Source organism: Delphinapterus leucas, chromosome 9 (genome assembly GCF_059928025.1).
Source record: "Delphinapterus leucas isolate spDelLeu-1000000601 "Yukka" chromosome 9, BTC_Dleu_Yukka2, whole genome shotgun sequence".
NCBI classification, from domain to species: Eukaryota; Metazoa; Chordata; class Mammalia; order Artiodactyla; family Monodontidae; genus Delphinapterus; species Delphinapterus leucas.
In genome coordinates, this window is record NC_143137.1 from 55,444,962 (window position 1) to 55,463,382 (window position 18,421).

The 18,421-nt window shown below is 35.5% G+C and overlaps 1 protein-coding gene across 15 annotated transcripts in view; it reads left to right on the forward strand.

Annotated features, from left to right (window-relative positions):
- The window catches only part of AKAP9 (A-kinase anchoring protein 9), a 149,664-nt gene that overhangs the window by 51,768 nt on the left and 79,475 nt on the right, over nt 1-18,421 (forward strand). For all 15 annotated transcript variants that reach the window (XM_022585485.3, XM_022585503.3, XM_022585513.3 and 12 more), the window contains 6 exons: nt 2,767-2,911; nt 3,641-3,726; nt 9,573-9,687; nt 10,150-10,348; nt 15,014-15,110; nt 16,359-16,451. In XM_022585485.3, coding sequence (XP_022441193.3) covers nt 2,767-2,911; nt 3,641-3,726; nt 9,573-9,687; nt 10,150-10,348; nt 15,014-15,110; nt 16,359-16,451 — 735 coding nt within the window. The remainder of the gene's footprint in view (nt 1-2,766; nt 2,912-3,640; nt 3,727-9,572; nt 9,688-10,149; nt 10,349-15,013; nt 15,111-16,358; nt 16,452-18,421) is intronic.

The following is an 18,421-nucleotide window of genomic DNA, read 5'->3' on the forward strand; positions in this document are numbered from 1 at the left end:
AGGACACAGGGAAGGGGAAGCTGGGACTCAGTGAGAGAGTAGCACTGACATATATACACTACAGATGTAAAATGGATGGGCTAGTGGGAAGCTGCTGCGTAGCACAGGGAGATCAGCTCGGTGCTTTGTGATGACCTAGAGGGGTGGGATAGGGAGGGTGGGAGGGAGGCTCAAGAGGGAGGGTATATGGGGATACATGTATATGTTATAGCTGATTCGCTTTGTTGTACAACAGAAACTAACACAACAGTGTGAAGCAATTATACTCCAATAAAGATATGTATATTTTTAAAGTACTTTCAGACAAGAAATGCTAAATTTTAAGTTACTACAAATTTGATAGGCAGAATCATCTGAGTTAGTTTTCCCTACTATCTTACCTCGGAACTGTATTTAGAAAATATTGCTGAGTTTTTAAGTTTAAAATGAGCATTTAAATGTTTTCCTGGGGCTTCCCTGGTGGCGCAGTGGTTGAGCGTCCGCCTGCCGATGCAGGGGACGCGGGTTTGACCCCCGGTCCGGGAAGATCCCGCATGCAGCGGAGCGGCTAGGCCCGTGAGCAATGGCTGCTGAGCCTGCGCGTCCGGAGCCTGTGCTCCGCAACAGGAGAGGCCACAACAGTGAGAGGCCCGCGTACCGCAAAAAAAAAGAAAATGTTTTCCTGATAATCAGTTCGAAACAAAAGAAACCTAGGTAAATTATCTCAGCAGTAGAATACACAAAAGTTATGCCTAATTTAAAAAAAACAGACCAATAGAGCCTTAAGCAGGTCTGTCTCCTACCCCTGCCCACTTTGGTGGTTGAGTGATTTGATGACTTACCTGGGGATCTTGCCCAAGATTAGTGAGATAAGATTTCACACTGTAGATTGCCAAATCTAAAAACTAATTATGCCAAGTATAATTATATTTGTGAAGATCAGGTGAAATAGGAGTGCTTCTACACTGCTGGTGGGGGTGTACTACCTTGAGAAGCAGATTGGCAAGGTATATTGTTGAAGATATGTACATCACACAGCCCAGGCATTTACTTCTACTTAGGCTCACATTTGTGCACAACCAGATATGTTCATTGCAAGAATGTCTATGTTAAGTCAAAAATTAGAAACAACTCAGATTTTTATCTACAGGCAAATGAATAAACAAATTGTGTTATATCTGTACAATGGAACACCATATTGCAGTGTTTGCTAGGTGTACTAATATCAGCAAATCTCAAAAGAAAAAGTATAAAAACATGCATGTTAGAGTAATCACCTCTGGGCAGAGAGACAGGTGAATGAAAGAGGTAAGCAGTACTTAATTCAGAAATCTTCAAATCTGTATGTAATGTTCTATTTCTTTTTAAAAATATGGATATAATATGACAAAATATTAGTATTTGTTACAGCTAGGTAATAGATGAACTATTTTTTCTGCATATTTGAAATAGTTCAAAATTTAAAATACATGCCTAGGCTTTGTCACAGATCTCCATCCTAGCCTGTGTATTTGTGAATCGAAGAGGGAGGAGGATGGTATTAGTTGGGAAGGTAAAGCTCCCTTACTGATTCTGATTACCTACAGAATAGTTCAAAAACAGTATTCAAAAAAGCAAAAGAAAGTCAGAAATAACCACATTCATTCAGCCTCCACCTCTGCCGAAGGGTTCAGGCATTGATTGTCCTTTCATATCCATTGTTGATAGTCTGTAAATATGGAAAGAGGGCCCAAGTCACAGTAGTTTATTTATAAGCTGACTTTATATTTTCTTTTCTTCTATTAATGGTTTTACTTGACCCCCTAATCTGAAGTTGAAATATGAATCAGCTTGTAATGGAGAGGTCCCCTGGAGTTCATCATGAAACCTGGTTTTGTCACTAATCATTGATGTTACTATGGACTAGTTACTTCATCTTTCTGGGTCTGTTGCCTCACCTGTAAATTGGATGATCAGGTTTCTACCAACCTGAATCAATTTATCAATTTATGATAAAATTCTACCTTAGGAACTGTGTTGAAAATTTAATCAAGTCAATTATTAATAGTATAGTTTAACTTTTAGGCAAATCTCAAGAAATAGCAACAATAAGCAAATTGGTTAAGTCTAGGAGTTGTTGATTGTTATTTCCAGTTGCATGAGGGGCACAGGTGAAACTTATTTAGAGGGCTTATCAGATGATTATGTGGCATATGTTATTTGTAAGTGATGATAAAATTATCTGTTGCTCAGGAGAAAAACCAGAATGATGTGTCAAATATTTTTTTTCCATGTGTAAACCACAGAATAGTATTCTCTTATGTTAAAGCCTATGAATGTGATCTCCTACTTCATATATTGTAATTTCTATAGAATTTATAGACTACTTTTTGAACTTCTGTCCTCATCTTTTTGTGTTTTTCACAAGGGTAGTCGACCTTACAGAGATAACATCAGAATAGGATCCAAGCCAGAAAGTGGTAGATTAAAGTACAAGATATATTCATTATGAGGAAGAAGCAAAAAGTTATAATTTGATAGATATATTTGATATATATTATAGATAATGAAGACTATCAATATTTTCCTGGTGTAAGAAGAATTTCACATTCTATATGTGGAGAGAGAAAGATTTAGACTTGGTTATTTCTTTTGCAGATTGATTTGGTATACAGAAGAGTGTTTTCTTACTGATTTTTCTGTGTCATTTTGACTGTCTTTTGCATATAGAAAAATAGTGTTTAATGATCTTTAGTGGCAGAAATCAAAATTTTAATTTCATAAAATACCTAATTTTGTTGTCAACAGACTTTTTGCAGTGTCCTTGGTGAACATTATACTTCTGCTTTAAAATGTGAAGTAAATGTAGACGAGAAAGAGAAAGAGACTTCCGGTGTTCACACTTCTGAAAATCAAGAACTAGAATTGCAAGATTATAAATATGAAGTTCAAGGTAATAAAGGCTTTACCACATTATTGAACAGAGTAATTTTCTTAAATGAATTGATAAACTTTCTCTGTTAATTAATGATTTTATCACTTAGCCAATTTGAGTTATCTTAACATCTTGTTTTTTCAGGTTCGTGAAATCTTAAATCTTTAATGTACATTTTTAGTTTTACAATGCGGTAATTGTGATATAAAGAGAACCAAAGCTGTCTACAAGTTTCCTTGTCTCTTTATCCTCTGTTCCTCTACTTCCATCTTTTCTCACTGTAATTCTTAATTTTATACCATAGATCCAAACATTTAAAAGTTGTGGTATTTTATTGAATAAGTCTGTTGGGGTTTTATTTTTTTTTTAAAGAATAAGACATTCAGTTATCTTTCTTAATAGGAATCCTATATTAGTTCATTTTTACAAATTATAACCTCGATTAATTTTTTTGATATTCCTTCACAGATAAAATGTTTCCTACCCCTGTCCATTTGTATGAAGAATGAACAAATATGTACAAATTAATGAATGCCAAAAGAAATTAATGTATTTTAATGTGAAATTGTCAAGTTAATCTTTGTAGCAGGTGTTCCACATTATTGAGGTTTTAATTGTTGGTTACTAAATCTATGAATTTTACTTCTAGCAGGCAATTTTCTGAAGTTATGAATTGATGAATAATACTTATTGAAAGAAGCAGACTTTTATTGTAGAGTGAAATTATTATAATTGTTTATCATTTAGATTTTCAGGAAAATGTGCAAACTCTTCTCAACAAAGTAACAGAAGAATACAACAAACTCTTGGTACTTCAGTCACGATTAAGTAAGGTCTGTAAAATGGAAAATGTATAATGATGTTTGCATTTATTGTATTACCTGCTATTTTGTAAGCTATTTCATCAACCAAGAATTTCTAAAATAAGTGAACATGAAAAGAAAATTAGGGAAAAGTGACATATATATATATATAGTATCAGTGAGCTGAAGGAATTTCTGCAATTTGAATACTCTTTACCCCTTTAGAGAGTTTTTGAAGTCATGATAAAGTTAAAATGTATATAAAATGTCAAATTGTAAACTTTGTGAAACAGTTGCATTTAATTTTACATATAACATTTTTTAAAGCAGTGAGTCTGTTTTAGAGAAAAATGTGATTAGTTGTTTAGAATATAGCTGGTTTCACATGGTGTGTTATATAAAATTTCTTTCAAGCAGTTGTTTTAGAAATGTGCACATAGAAAACTAAGAGAGTATAGATGGCATCATATAATTTATTAACTACATCAGAAAAATGATGTATATTAGTTCTTCCTCTTTCTCTTCCCCTCCTTCTTTTTCCCATTCTATTTTACCCCCTTTCTCCTTTCCCTCTCTCTTCCTCTTTCTGTGCAATTAAAGCACAACCTTATCCAGCCTTTCCTAAAATCTATAAACCTATCCCAGTATCTTACAGATAACTATGTAGGAGGACAGGTGGATGGTGGATAGATTCAAAGCCCTTCTTTAATTCCACATTTCTCTACAATTACTAGTTTTCTTTCTCCTTCCATTCATAGCTAGATATTGAACCCTATTCAGAATCATCATACCGTTTTCTTACCAGTACCCTTAGTAGTCTAGATTTCTTCTTTTTCTGCTGCCCTTATCCTGCCTCTGAGAACCCTTCTTCTTCACTCATACTTGGGTTTCTGAGGGCTGCTAAGAAAATTAGATGGTGATGTGGTTTGGTGACACTGCATAATCATGGTCTCTGACTGCAGCTGGACGCTCAGGATCACTTGACAATTCTTTTATGTTGTCATTTATTCTCTCATAGTCCCCTCAGTGGATGCTACCTAATGTTATAACTTCCCTCGAGTCATACATTCCATTTCTACTCCCCTTTTTTCTTTCTGCCACACCTGTTCTGTTGAAATCTTTCTTAGTCTCTTTTATTTTTTGGTTTATTATGGATTTATACCTTTTAAAGATTCATTATGATTTTAATTGAGTCATGGGGAGGGAGGAGAGATATATGTCAGAGATCATGAACATAAATGCCTACGTGAGCTCAGCTCATAAAGTAAGTGAAGAAGGCCAAGTGAAAGCTGGAAAAGTGAAACCTGGAGAAAACATACCTCATCTAAAGGGGGCAGAGACTGCTCAGCTTCACATGTTGTTGTCACGTAGGAACAGGGCCCAGTGTTGTTTATTCCTTCAGTTTATCAATTTTATGTGAGGTCTTTTGCTTTTTTAAGTGTTGGGAAGTATTAAAAATAAAAAGGATTTTTTTTTCCCCTAATTGGGAAACAATTAGGAAGGAAAAAAAAACAAGAAAAACTGTTTGGTACCCAAAAGAATACTTCTATAGCCTAGAATTAAAGTCAAACTTCTACTTTGCAACTGTAGGTGTAAACACATGCTCAGTGTTATCTTGAACTAGTTTTCTTTTTAATGCTGTTATTTTTTTATTTTGTAGTATTAGCTACTTTCTTAGAATATTTTCTTCCCTTAGCTTCTGTGGCTTCAATTCTGTGGCTTTTTAAGCCTTCATTGTGGGTTTTGCCCACCCATTTATAGTCACCAAGAATCTGTGCTTGATCTGCTAATTATGCTGTATGCTGCCTTCATTCACTTCCATGGCTTCCAGATCTCTGTGTCTAGTCAGTTCTTACTCCTGAGCTACAGAGTCGTATATCTAATTGGTTGTCTGTACTCGAGTATCCTTTATGTATGTCTCAATCAACATTGAAATTGAATTTATTAATTTCTTCCCCTTAAACCAGCTTCTCTCCCTTCTCAGTTTTGAAGAGTGACATTCAACCAGAAACTTGAGGATCATATCATCCTAGACAATTCTCTCCCCTAACTCCTGATCTCACATCATACTGAAATATACTCTGAAGGGAGTACAAAAGAAATGAAAGATGTATACCTTGTTCTCATTCAGTTATTCAGCCAGTAATTTTTATTTGCTAATTATATGCTAGGTTGTACTGTGTACTGGGAATAAAGCAGTATACAGTGTAAATAGTTACTAGACAGAAGGAATTGATAAATTGATGGACTTCATAGGCTAATTCAAGAAATATGATGTGTGTATATGTATATATATGTATATAAAATAGTTATCCAAGGCAACATTTAATTAGTATACAAAAGCGAAGTACTTTTGGGACTTCCCTGGCGGTCCAGTGGTGTTAAGACTCCGTGTTTCCACTGCAAGGGGCATGGGTTCGATCCCTGGTCGGGGAACTCCAATCCACGTGCTGCAAGGTGCAGCCAAAAAAATAAAAAATAAAATAAAAGCCAAGTACTTTTGGAATTAAGCAAATATGTAGATGAGTATAGGTGCAAATAATTAAGGAAGAATTCTTGGAGGAAGTGGAACTTGAATTGGACCATGAAAGATGTGTAGGTTTACGTAAGGAAGAGGAAGGGGAATAGCATTCCAGGTGGAAGAGGTGATATGATCAAAGTCTTGGAGGTGTAAGTGCGATATATTAGGGACATATTGCTCAAAGAGTAATGGACTTTAAGATTAGAGAGGTTAGACTGTACCAACCTTTGAATGCTAGGTGACACTTTTGTGGACATTAAAAAGCTGTTGGAGGGGCTTCCCTGGTGGCGCAGTGGTTGAGAGTCCACCTGCTGATGCAGGGGACACGGGTTCGTGCCCCGGTCCGGGAAGATCCCACATGCCGTGGAGTGGCTGGGCCCGTGAGCCGTGGCCGCTGGGCCTGCGTGTCCGGATCCTGTGCTCCACAACGGGAGAGGCCCAACAGTGAGAGAGGCCCGCGTAATGCAAAAAAAAAAAAAAAAAGCTGTTGGAGATTTGTGATCATGGTCTAGACATCATGAAGTTGAACTTTTAGGGAGATTAATCTGGTGGCAGTGGGAGGTAGGAAATAAGAAGGGACGATTCATAAGATATTTTAAGGAAGGACCTAAAGAATTTGGTAGTCAGTTGATATGGAAGTAAAAAGAGAGGAACAAGACCAAGACAACTCATTATTTTTTTCATTCCCTGTATCAGTGAAACTTACACCTTACATGTCTGTATAATAAGGCAGAGTATGGGTGTGCTGAGGGTCCCTAAGACCACTCCTCAGTTCAGTGGTTCACCAGAAGAACTCACAGGATTCAACATAATAGTGGTACTCAAGGCTAAGATTTATTACAGCAAAAGGATACAAAGCAAAATCAGCCCCATAAAGGTTTGAAAAGGAGCATGGGGCAAAGTCTGGAGGAAATAGGCACAAACTTCTAAAATTCTCTCCTAGTGGAGTCACGGGAAGACACACTTCATTCCTCTTGCAGTTGTGACGATACATGCTAAGTTTTGACTACTAAGGAAGCTTACCTAAGCCTAGGAAACCATAGTTCTTTTTTATCAGGTGTCAGCCAAATGGGCATCCTCTGCCAGAACATACCAAATTCAGACTTCCAGAAAGAAAACATGTGTTCAGCATAAACCATATTGCTTGTACATGAGACTCCCTTACAGTTTAGGGAAACTTTTATATTAGTGTAGGGAACCGTTTACCAGCTAAGTTTCCAGATGCCAGCCAAGGGGCAGACTTGTAAGCAGGCCTTTTTAAAGAGATAGAAATCTCACAACTTCTGTGTTAACTCTTTTCTGCACAATAGATAAAAAAGTGAATTTCACATTTTATCCCAGCAAGTTGGCTACAACTGTAGAGGCATCCCAGACGTTGGTTGGGATGAGTCAGTCGGCAGTACATCACTGCTTAACCTGTTAGCCTCATCTACTAATCCTCTTCCTCATTTTAGCCATATTGAAATACTTAGAGTTTCCAAAATACACCCATATCTTTCAGACCCCTGGGGCTTTTTTGCATGCTGTTTTTTCTGTCTAACACTGTCCTTCCCCCTCCGATTTGCTTAGTGTATTCCTACTTATAATTCCAGTTGGTTCAAATGTTATTTCTTTTGTGTCACCTTTTTTATTTTTAAACATCTTTATTGGAGTATAATTGCTTTACAATGGTGTGTTAATTTCTGCTTTATAACAAAGTGAATCAGCTATACATATACATATATCCCCGTATCTCCTTCCTCTTGCATCTCCCTCCCACCCTTCCTATCCCACCCCTCTAGGTTGTCACAAATCACCCAGCTGATCTCCCTGTGCTATGCGGCTGCTTCCCACTAGCTAGTACATTTGGTAGTATATATATGTCCATGCCACTCTCTAACTTCGTCCCAGATTACCCTTTGTGTCATCTTCTTTACCTATCCTCCTAGACTAGAAATTTCTCCCTCCATTCTCTTAATATCTGTACTTTTTATTTTTTTGCACCTACCTTTCTCCATTATTTTAAATACTTGATTACCTTCCTTTCTTTCCTGTTCCATTCTTCAGAGTCAGGAAGTCTTCTCTTTATTTCCATTTCCTCTTCTTAGCACAGTGCTTTGTTTAGCACATGGTAAAGGCTTACTATATGTTTACTGAATGAATTAAGTGACAGTATAGAAAGGTTGAGCTGTAAACTGAAGTATTTACCTGATGGGCTTTATTTTCTCTAGGAAGTAGGAGGTAAGATCCTTGGTTGAAATGTACACAGCGGGTAGGAGTGAGGTAGAAGACGTGATAAGAGTAGTACCAACTGAAATAGCTTTCATGGGAAATAGCTTTTATCCTGTTGCTCACCTCCTTCTACAGTATCCTTTGTTCATCTAGTATAGTAAGTCCAAACTCATCCCTTGCTTTTACGGTGCTCTTTATACCTACCTGTCTTATTTATGTGGCGCAATTTCCTCCGTCCCTCAAGATCATTGTCTTCACTACTTATAGCAGGTCATTCTTTCACAAATGTTCTTATTCTTTCTTCCATGTAAACTTTCCTAATCATTGCCCAAAATGTTGGAGGCCCAAATAAAATTTGACTTCCTCCATAATTACTCAGACCCACATCAGTCTTTCTTCTGTTATTGCCCTTTAGTCAAACATTATAGTTTAATGCTTCTCTAATTGTTTAATTTTACTTCCCCAATTAGTTGATGAATTCTGTGAGGGCAGATACACTTTTTTTTTTTTTTTTACTCTTTTTATATTCTTACTCTCCCTTGTCACAATACTGGCCACATAGTAGACCGATTATTAAATATTTGAGGAATGACTAAATTAATACACATCTGACATATTGCTGCCTAGTTTTAATAATTAAGGAAATAAGCTGAGGTTTATCTGTTTTTGCTGTTTTCCTTCCTTTTTTATAAAGAACAGCATACATTTGTCAGTTACCTTGTTGTATGTGAGGTATATCCAGAGATTAATAGCAGAAATAGGTATGTTATTAAGTATTGATAATATAAAATTTACTGTGTATGAGTTGAAATTTCAGAGATCAAGTCATACTTTAAATATCATTATGAACTTTATACCAAATTCTGTGCCGCTCCTATTTTTATAGTAAAATGAAATTCCTTCTGGTTATGAAAGAACATTATGTTTACTAATATAATATCAATGCTGTGAAGGGAATGGGATGTGATTCACTGTGTCAAAAGAGAGCGTGGAATAACTTGGAAGGGAAAATATTTGTATTAGAGTGTCACAATTTTAGGTGATTTTGGAAAAAACATTTTAAAGGTAAAGTTGCTTTTATATAGTTTTCACAATCCTAGGTCATATATTTATGTCACTGCTTTTCTTCTGTTATTTTCAATAGATTCAAAGACAGCAGACAGGTGATGTGAAACTTGAATTTGCAGAAAAAAACCTACCAAAAGAGGAAACAGACTTTTTGTCAACCCATCCTCAGATGACAAATTTTCAAGACACTGGTAAATTTTGATTATATACCGTAATGTGGTGTTTTTATACCAAATGTTCAGTAATTTGATTTTTTACTTTAAAATTTGAGACAACGTAGTGCATTGGGCATTTCACTGTAACCCTCTTTGGTCTCAGTTTTCTCATCCTTAAAATGAAAGATTTAGACTACTCATGTCTTCCCACTTCTTACATTCTCTGGTTATACATTATTTTCAATTTAAAGACATAAAATTGGTAGTTTTAGGGGTACTGCAGCCATGAATATAGAAGAAATGATCTTGAATTACACTATTCATGTTTTCTTGTTATCATGAGTCTAAATGAGTTTAAATTGATTCCTGAGTTATTACTACTAAAAAACATTTTTCAAAGAAGAATTAATATTTTCTGCACATTCAAAACAGTGATTGTGGTATTTCACTAAGAAATTTGTATTGAAATGTGCATTTTCTTCCATTCATGTAACTCAGATGTTTGTCATAAAAGAAAGTTATCTGCTCTGCAAGATACTGAAAAAATTAAACAACTTGAAGGGCAAGTTCAAGAATTAGAAAACCTCGTATCGTCTTTGCAGCAGCAACTGAAAGAAACTGAAGAAAACTATGGGGCAGAGATTCATTCTTTGCAGGAAAGGCTACAAGCTGTTAATGAGTTTACAGTTCAGCCAAGGTATCCATCTACTTATAATTTCATTCAATAGTATTTGTAGCTTAGTAACAATCATAGTATGGTTGTTTTAAGAAAAAAGTGTAACTTAAGCAAATTTGCTTGAAAGAGATGGGCTATAGCATTGCCAAGAAATAAGAACAGAAGATAATTCTTCATCTCTGAAATGTGTGACGTAAATGTTAATGTAAACCAAATACATTTTATAATAGGAATTTTACTTACACCTTTATTTTATAAAGATGCTTGTTGTTATGAATATGCTAAGTTAAATCAGGCGGTGTGCATGTTACTTGTTTATTGTATGCCCAGTCTTTGCTACTTTGATATGGGCAGTCATACTGGAATTTCTTCACTTGGTTGTCTAATGCTCAGATTCACCATGTCCAAAATACAACTCCATCTTCCCCTCAAAATTTGCTCCTCTGCAGCCATCTAATTCCATCTCTCGTGACTCCTCTTTCAAACCTCACTTCCAGTCTATCAAGAAATGCTGTTATCTCTACTTCCAAAATAAATCTAAACTGTACCACTTCTCATCCCCTGGTCCCTGCCATCATCATGTCTCACTTGGATTACTGCAACAATGGATCTCCTTGCTTCTACTCTAACTCTTCCCTAAAGTTTGTTCTCAACACAGTTCGAAAACTTTGCTTTTAAAATTTAAGACAAATCATGCTGTTCTAGTGCTCCTCTGTCCTTACTGTGCCTTACTTGGACCTATATAATGGGTCCCTGTTTATCTCTCTGAATTTATCTCCTGCGGACTTGCTTGTCACTTACTATTGTAAAGCCACAGAATCTTCTCGAGATACTCAAACCATCAGTATGCTCCTGCCTTATGAATTTCTCTCTCATTGCTGTTCCTCTACCTGGAATGATATTTCTCTAGGTATTTCCATGCCCAACACACTTACCTCCTTTGGGTCTTTACTCAAATGTCATGTTCTCATGAGGCCTATCCTGATCACCCTATTGAAATTAAAATCATCCCTTATAACTCTGTATATCAATTTCCTGCTTCATTTTTCTATATTAACTGTTTTATATATATAAAACTATATATTTATATAAAATAAAAACAAGTCTATATTATATTTGGAGGGGAGGTTTATTTATTTGTTTTTGTTATCTGTCCCCTGTGAAGGAGTTCAAGCTTTGTAAGGGGATTTTTGTTTATTTATTCACTGTATCCCAAACCCTATAATAATTCCCTATGCATAGTAGGTGCTCAATAAATATTTGTTAAATGAATGAACAGTTTATAATTTAGTAGGGAAGTGTGCTGTAGTATGTAACTAGCTCTATAAAGTCCTCAGAGATTTAACCTAACTTTGACTGGCTCTACTGCTCTAAGAGTGATGTCTCTATAGGCACTTGTTATTGGAACCTAAAGACAAGGGGGTTTTTTGTTTTGTTTTGGGTTTTTTTGGAGACAAAATACTGAATTTCCACACTTCTTCGGAAGCATTCTGTTTCTCCATCTTTTATTCAGGGTCTGTATGTAGGCTTTGGAATTGTTTATCCAGCATTGGCACAGCCTTATAAAGCTTCCATTTTATTTGAGGTCAGTGGTTCCCAAACTTTACCATGCATTAAAAACACTGGAGGTTTTTGAAATTATTAGTGTTTGAAATTATTATTTTTTCATTGTTATTATTGAAATTACAGGTTACTGGATTTTACATTTGAAGAGTTAGAGTCAGTAGCTTAGAGATGGATTCTGGTCATTTGTATTTGTAACAAGATAATTCTGAAGCAGGCAGTCCATAGATTGATATTTGGAAACTATTACTTTAGGTTTTTTGATAAGAAAGAAAATAGGTATATAGCAAGAACTCTTTCATAACCACTTACAGTATTTCAAGTTTCCTTCCTTTAATTAGTGATGTTTTCTCTCCAAAGCATGAAGAAAAGGAAGTTTTTTGGAAGTGTAGACCTACTTTGCTGTTCTTGCACTTGGGCTTTTTGCCAGCTCATCATGCTGTTTTAGAGTTTCTCTAATAATCACTGGAAATGTATTAATACCTTTCAACTAAAACCATTAGTTTTCTCCCACCCTGCAAAAATGAGGCTTATTGACTGCCATGTTCACTCCTACGAACATGTATTTAAAGTTATTTCTTGTTAAATGTCATCACATATTTGGACACAACTATAGCACTTTTTGAATAAAGAATATACTGTTCTCCTAAGATAGACTTGAACTAGTTTAAGAAAAGTAATTATCATTCATTTAACAAGTATTTGGTGATGTCATACTAGAAACCTCTTGGCGATATAGTATGGAATTGGAACAACCATGAGCTTTAGAGTCATACAGACCTACATTGGACTCCTGATTTGACCTTTGACTGGCTATGTGGTCTTGGGCTGATATATAAACATGTCTAAGTAATATTAGGGAATAAAAACTACCGTGAGATCGTGAGGATTAAAAGAAGCCATGACTGGGAATAGACTTGGCTAGATGTCATGGAGGAAACTTTAGATGTATATAAAATGGTCCTTTACCTCAGGGGACTTCAGTCCAATCATAGAAATAATACTTTTTCACAAAACAGTAATTTTTTTAAAGTAATGATTGAGGAATATAACATGACGATACAGCCAAAGTGCTGGAACATAAACCCATGTCTTTGTGGCATTTTTCAGTGCCCATCACTTGACATTTCTTCAATGATATTTTTTGGAGTGGCTCCAGGGGGAATGGAAATGAAGGGTTGACTATGAGACATTGAGATAGAAGGAATCTTGGGAGCAAAGCAGAGGAAAGATGACCTCTGTTGTTTGAGCTAGAGAATATGGAGGTTTATGATGTATTAATATAAATAGAGAAATCAGGTGGAGGGTAGGACCTTAATTTGTACGATGGGAACAGTGAATTTGGTTTTAGCCGGACTATTTTTTTTGAATTTGGGGTAAACACTTTCAAATGCTATAAAATTACGGAATTGAAGTCCTTGTGGACTAAGCAGCATTTTTTTTTTTTTTGAAGTTTGGGTCTTTATAGCTGGATAAATAATCAGGAGGATTTTCCATGGGCTATGAAAATAAGAAGACATGAAACAAAGGATCATAATAGTGTATGCAAGAAACTCTCAGGAAACAGACAAAATGATGAGAAAGAAGAACCAGGAAAGGGCAGAGAATAAAGACAAGAAAAATGAGTTTGTATGGTCATGTAACATGAATATAGAAGATGTATAGGCAAGTCACAACAGAAGAAACTTTCATGACCAGTAGCATTTGAAAGAATGTGTAATCTCAAAAATAAAGACATACATGTTCTAAGAAAGTTTTAAGACTGTTATGACTCTGTGTTGTTGAAGTTTTGAGAAAATACTTAAATGGTACTGTTATGGAGTTAAATTAATGTAAGTTTTTCAAATATGGCATTATATTAAAATTTTAAATGTTAGAAATTATAGGATTTTTTTTATGTAGAAACATCTACAGATGTGTGCAAAGATATATTTATGAAGATTTGCACTGTAGCTTTATTTGTAAGAGTGAACATTTGGAAATGACCAAATACAATACAATCCAGAATAAGGACATGAATACCAAAAGATAGATTAAATAGATTAAAAACAAAAAATTCCAGAAGTGGTTATGTATAAATTAAGAATCTTTCTCATTGTCACTGCCCACCTATTCCACTAGAGGTAATCAGTGTTACTTTTTTTTTTTAAATGAAGGTCTTATTTATTTATTTATTTATTTATTGGCTGCATTGGGTCTTTGTTGCTGTGCGTGGGCTTTCTCTAGTTGCAGTGAGCGGGGGCTACTCTGTTGCGGTGTGTGGGCTTCTCATTGCAGTGGCTTCTCTTATCGCAGAGCATGGGCTCTAGGAACGCGGGCTTCAGTAGTTGTGACACGTGGGCTCAGTAGTTGTGGCTCGCTGGCTCTAGAGAGCAGGCTCAGTAGTTGTGGCACACGGGCATAGCTGCTCCACAGCATGTGGGATCCTCCTGGACCAGGGATTGAGCTTGTGTCCCCTGCGTTGGCAGGTGGATTCTTAACCACTGTGCCACCAGGGAAGCCCATCAGTGTTGCTTTTGATGTGTATTCTTCCAGACTTTTTTCTGTGTGTGTGTGTGTAAATTTTTAATAAAACTGAGATTTTACAAACTGTTTTTACTCAATAATAGCATAGGTAACTTTAAAAAAATGTTAGGGCTTCCCTGGTGGCGCAGTGGTTGAGAGTCCATCTGCCAATGCAGGGGACACAGGTTCGTGCCCCGGTCTGGGAAGATCCCACATGCCGCGGAGCGGCTGGGCCCGTGAGCCATGGCCGCTGAGCCTGCACGTCCGGAGCCTGTGCTCCGCAACGGGAGAGGCCACAACAGTGAGAGGCCCGCGTACCAAAAAAAAAAAAAAAAAAAGTTAATACTTATAAACAGCTCCATGTCATGCTTTTGTAGTAGACTTTATACAATGGCATAAAATTCAGGGATAATCTGTTAAAATATTCTATCATTTAATTCTGCTGCTTTATTTTTAATCAGTCAAAAAATATGACTTAAGTTATAATACCTGTAACTCTTGACCTGTCATTCTTGTTTCCATTGCCCCAATACACATTTTATGCATGCTGTAAATTTGGACTAACAGTAAAATTTACACACAACACTAATTCTTTCATCCTCTTTTATTTATTTTTAGCTTTTCCATTGATTCAATGGTAATTACTGAATCTAATGTACAGAAAACAGTATACCCTGGAAGTTGTCTAAAACAGAACATCGATGGTGCAGCAGAGGTATTATATCTTTAAACTGTTATATACACTGATTTTATTTTTGTTACTATCATTTTTATGTTTGTGGTTTAATAATTATCCAATAAATAGTTGCTAAGAATTAAGTATAGTAAATATGAGGATAATACATTATGTAAAAGACCCAGAAGAATATATAAGTGAAGAAATTTGATGTACTTTCATAGCATAGGAAAAACACAAGAAAGTTAAAATTGAGAGGTGCTTTTTCCCCCTAAATACATTCTAGTTTAAAATTTGTCTTGTTTTATATAACATGGGGTGTATTACAAATTAGTTTCAGTGCCCTGAACTTTATAACAAATTAGTTTCAGAAAAGAGAAACAGCTTTCCTTCCTACCATGGGGATTTGAACTAGGCTGCCTCTGGAATAGTATTTAGGAATTCCCAAAATTCAGTATGCTAGGGCTGGGACATTGGATGAGGCTTTCTTCAGCACAGGACATATGCTATAGAAAAGCCCCTCATCTTTTACAGTATATCTCATCTAGCTAAACCACCTTTTGCCTCTCCTCAGCACTGTATATATTCCCAGTTTGTGGCCACTTTTCTCAAACATAACTGTAAAACCCTGATCTTCACTCAGTAAATTTTTAGTTCTTAAGTCCTACAGAAAAAGATCATTGCTGTGTCTCATTCTGGATATAGAAGAGAGACATTGGCCACATTCTCAATTCTTCCACATTCATCCCACATGGAATATCTGTTTGGATGACATTCAGATAATTGGTAAAGAAGTACTTTCTTGCCAAGAACATGTTTACATTTAAATAACCATTCTTCTTTTTTCTGTTTATAAAAGTAATTTCTATTTGTAGAAAACTGGATACTATTAATAAGTACCAAGAAGAAAAGAAATTTGTTTATAATGTCATGAGCAAAGATAGCCACTGTTAACATTATTTAAAATTAAATACATGCACATCTTATTAATTATATTTAAGAAGTATCTTTTCCCCACTCTAGAACTGTGTGTTAGTAATTATAAATATATTTCTCACTTTGCATCTTTGTTAAGTTCACTGTAGTAAGTGCAATTATTTAGTAGAATTGTACATTAGAATTATTCACTAGAATTATTGTTTTTAATAAAGGGAGCAGAAATTTATTAAAATTTTTCAGAAGCTTTCTAAAAAATAGTAATCTTCTGAAGATATTTGAGAGAAGTTTAAAAATAAGTGGTGTATAATTAGTGTAAATAAACATGTCATATTTTGCTTTTTAATTTAGTTTTCTGGTGAATTTGGAGTGAAACAGGAAACAAATATGGTTAAGTTGCTGGAAAAACAGTACCAAGAACGATTAGAAGAAGAAGTAGCTAAGGTAAGTTTATAGTTTATTTGGAAGGTTATTGTGGTCTGTATTCCCTTTTAGCCTTCAAAAAATATACGTTTTATTGGTGGTAATGCACTTTATTTTTTGTTGTAAATTTTATACATAGCTCATTTAAGTTGTCAAATACTGGTATTAACCACAATTGCCTTTGAATGGAATGTTCTGTGAGTTTTTCTTTTGAGTAACGCATTCTTCTCTTGATGTAGAATAGCAATTAGAAACTTTTCAGAGTTACAAATTTGTTAACCTTGTGAGTAGTACCATAGGAAAGAGTTTGGCCTTCCTTAAAGGTGGGGGATATGGTAGGAAGTGAGAAAAGTGCTTGGTCTTCTATGTATTACCTTTGCCTACGTCCTCCCAGAGAAGTTGCTGTGATGTTAATGACTGTAGATGCTGTTGGCTGCTATGCCCAGAGCTATTCTTGTAATCTCCTGAGCACCGAGCATATCACCTAGTATACCGTTATGATTCCATTTCTTTTGTCTCTGTATTCTCTTTTAAAATACTTATACCTAATTGGGTTCTTATTTTGGAACAGGTGAATTCTGAGTTTGTCTGCTTGTTTTTTATAATATTTAAACTGTTACAATGTAACAATCATAGTGGAGTATATGCATTTTAAAGTGGAAGGAGTGACAGAATTTACAGGAAATACATAAGGAATTAGTTTAAACATAAATTAGATGAGGAGGTCAAGACTCAAGGAAATATGTGGGCCATAAAGACCTACTCACTTCTATATCTGAATTGAATATTTAGTTCACAGTAAAAAGTGAGGCACCATCACTTTTATATAGCTCTCACTATCTAGTTCTTTTAGAGACTTGCAGGTTTTCTTTTGTACTTAACCTTTTACATAAATTTCTCAAGTGAAATGTTTATAGCAGAGCATCATAGTATAGTAGTTAAGAACATGAGGTTTGGTATAGGATTTACCATGCTTTAAATTCTTGTTCTGCTTTACTAGATTTGTGATCTTAGGAAAGTTACTTAAGCTTTCAATCTCGGCTCCCTCTATGTTAAAAGAGGAGAATAATAGAAATAATAGTAATTCTTGTGAAGATTCAATGAACTAATACATATAAAGCACCTAGAAGATAGTAAAGACTCATAAGTGACATTTTAAAAGTAGTCTTACTACTATGATAATGGTGATGATATAAATCTGTTTTGTGACGCATCATTTATCCAAGCTGATAGCAGATTATCAAAGTACAGGTCAGTGAAAACTGTTCCAAAGGCAGCCAAGGTACTGTGATCCAAGAGACAACATGTGATGGCCCAGCTTGATCCTAGAATAGTATAGATGGTTTATATTAGTCACCAGTACAGATAGGATTATGCTCTACCCTATAACCCTCACATACGATATTAGAAAAAGACTGAGAAACATTGTTTTAAAAGCACAGGGTATATAGAAGAAGCCAGTAGAGGTAGTGATTCCCAACATAGATAACATTAGATTCAGCCTGTGATTTGTGTAGGTACTACTGAAAAAATAGACATTCATTAGCATTTCACTGCCAGGCAGTATTTTGAATGCTAGGGTATAACAGAGGAAAAAGAGATGAAATCATTACTCCTATAGACCTTACATTCTAGTTGGTGCAAATAGACAATATACAGACGGTAGTAAATACTATGAAGAAAAAAATGAACCAGGGTAATAGGACAAGGAAATTCCATGGGGAGTGAGATGATGTTATTTTATATAGGGTAATCACAGAAGACCTCACTTTTGAAGTGGCATTAGGGGAGATTCCAGATGGAAGTGAGAGAGTGAATCGTGAAGATAACAGATTGAGCACCTTTTAAGAAAGTGGGATGCAAAAGAAAAAGTCAACAGTTCTCCAGTGGATGTCTTCAAGAGGTGTCCAAGGAAAACTGGCAAGAGTGTGAAGGTCACCTGCCCAACTACCAGCTTTGCCAAGTTGGAGGATGGTTTGATTCAGTCTTGC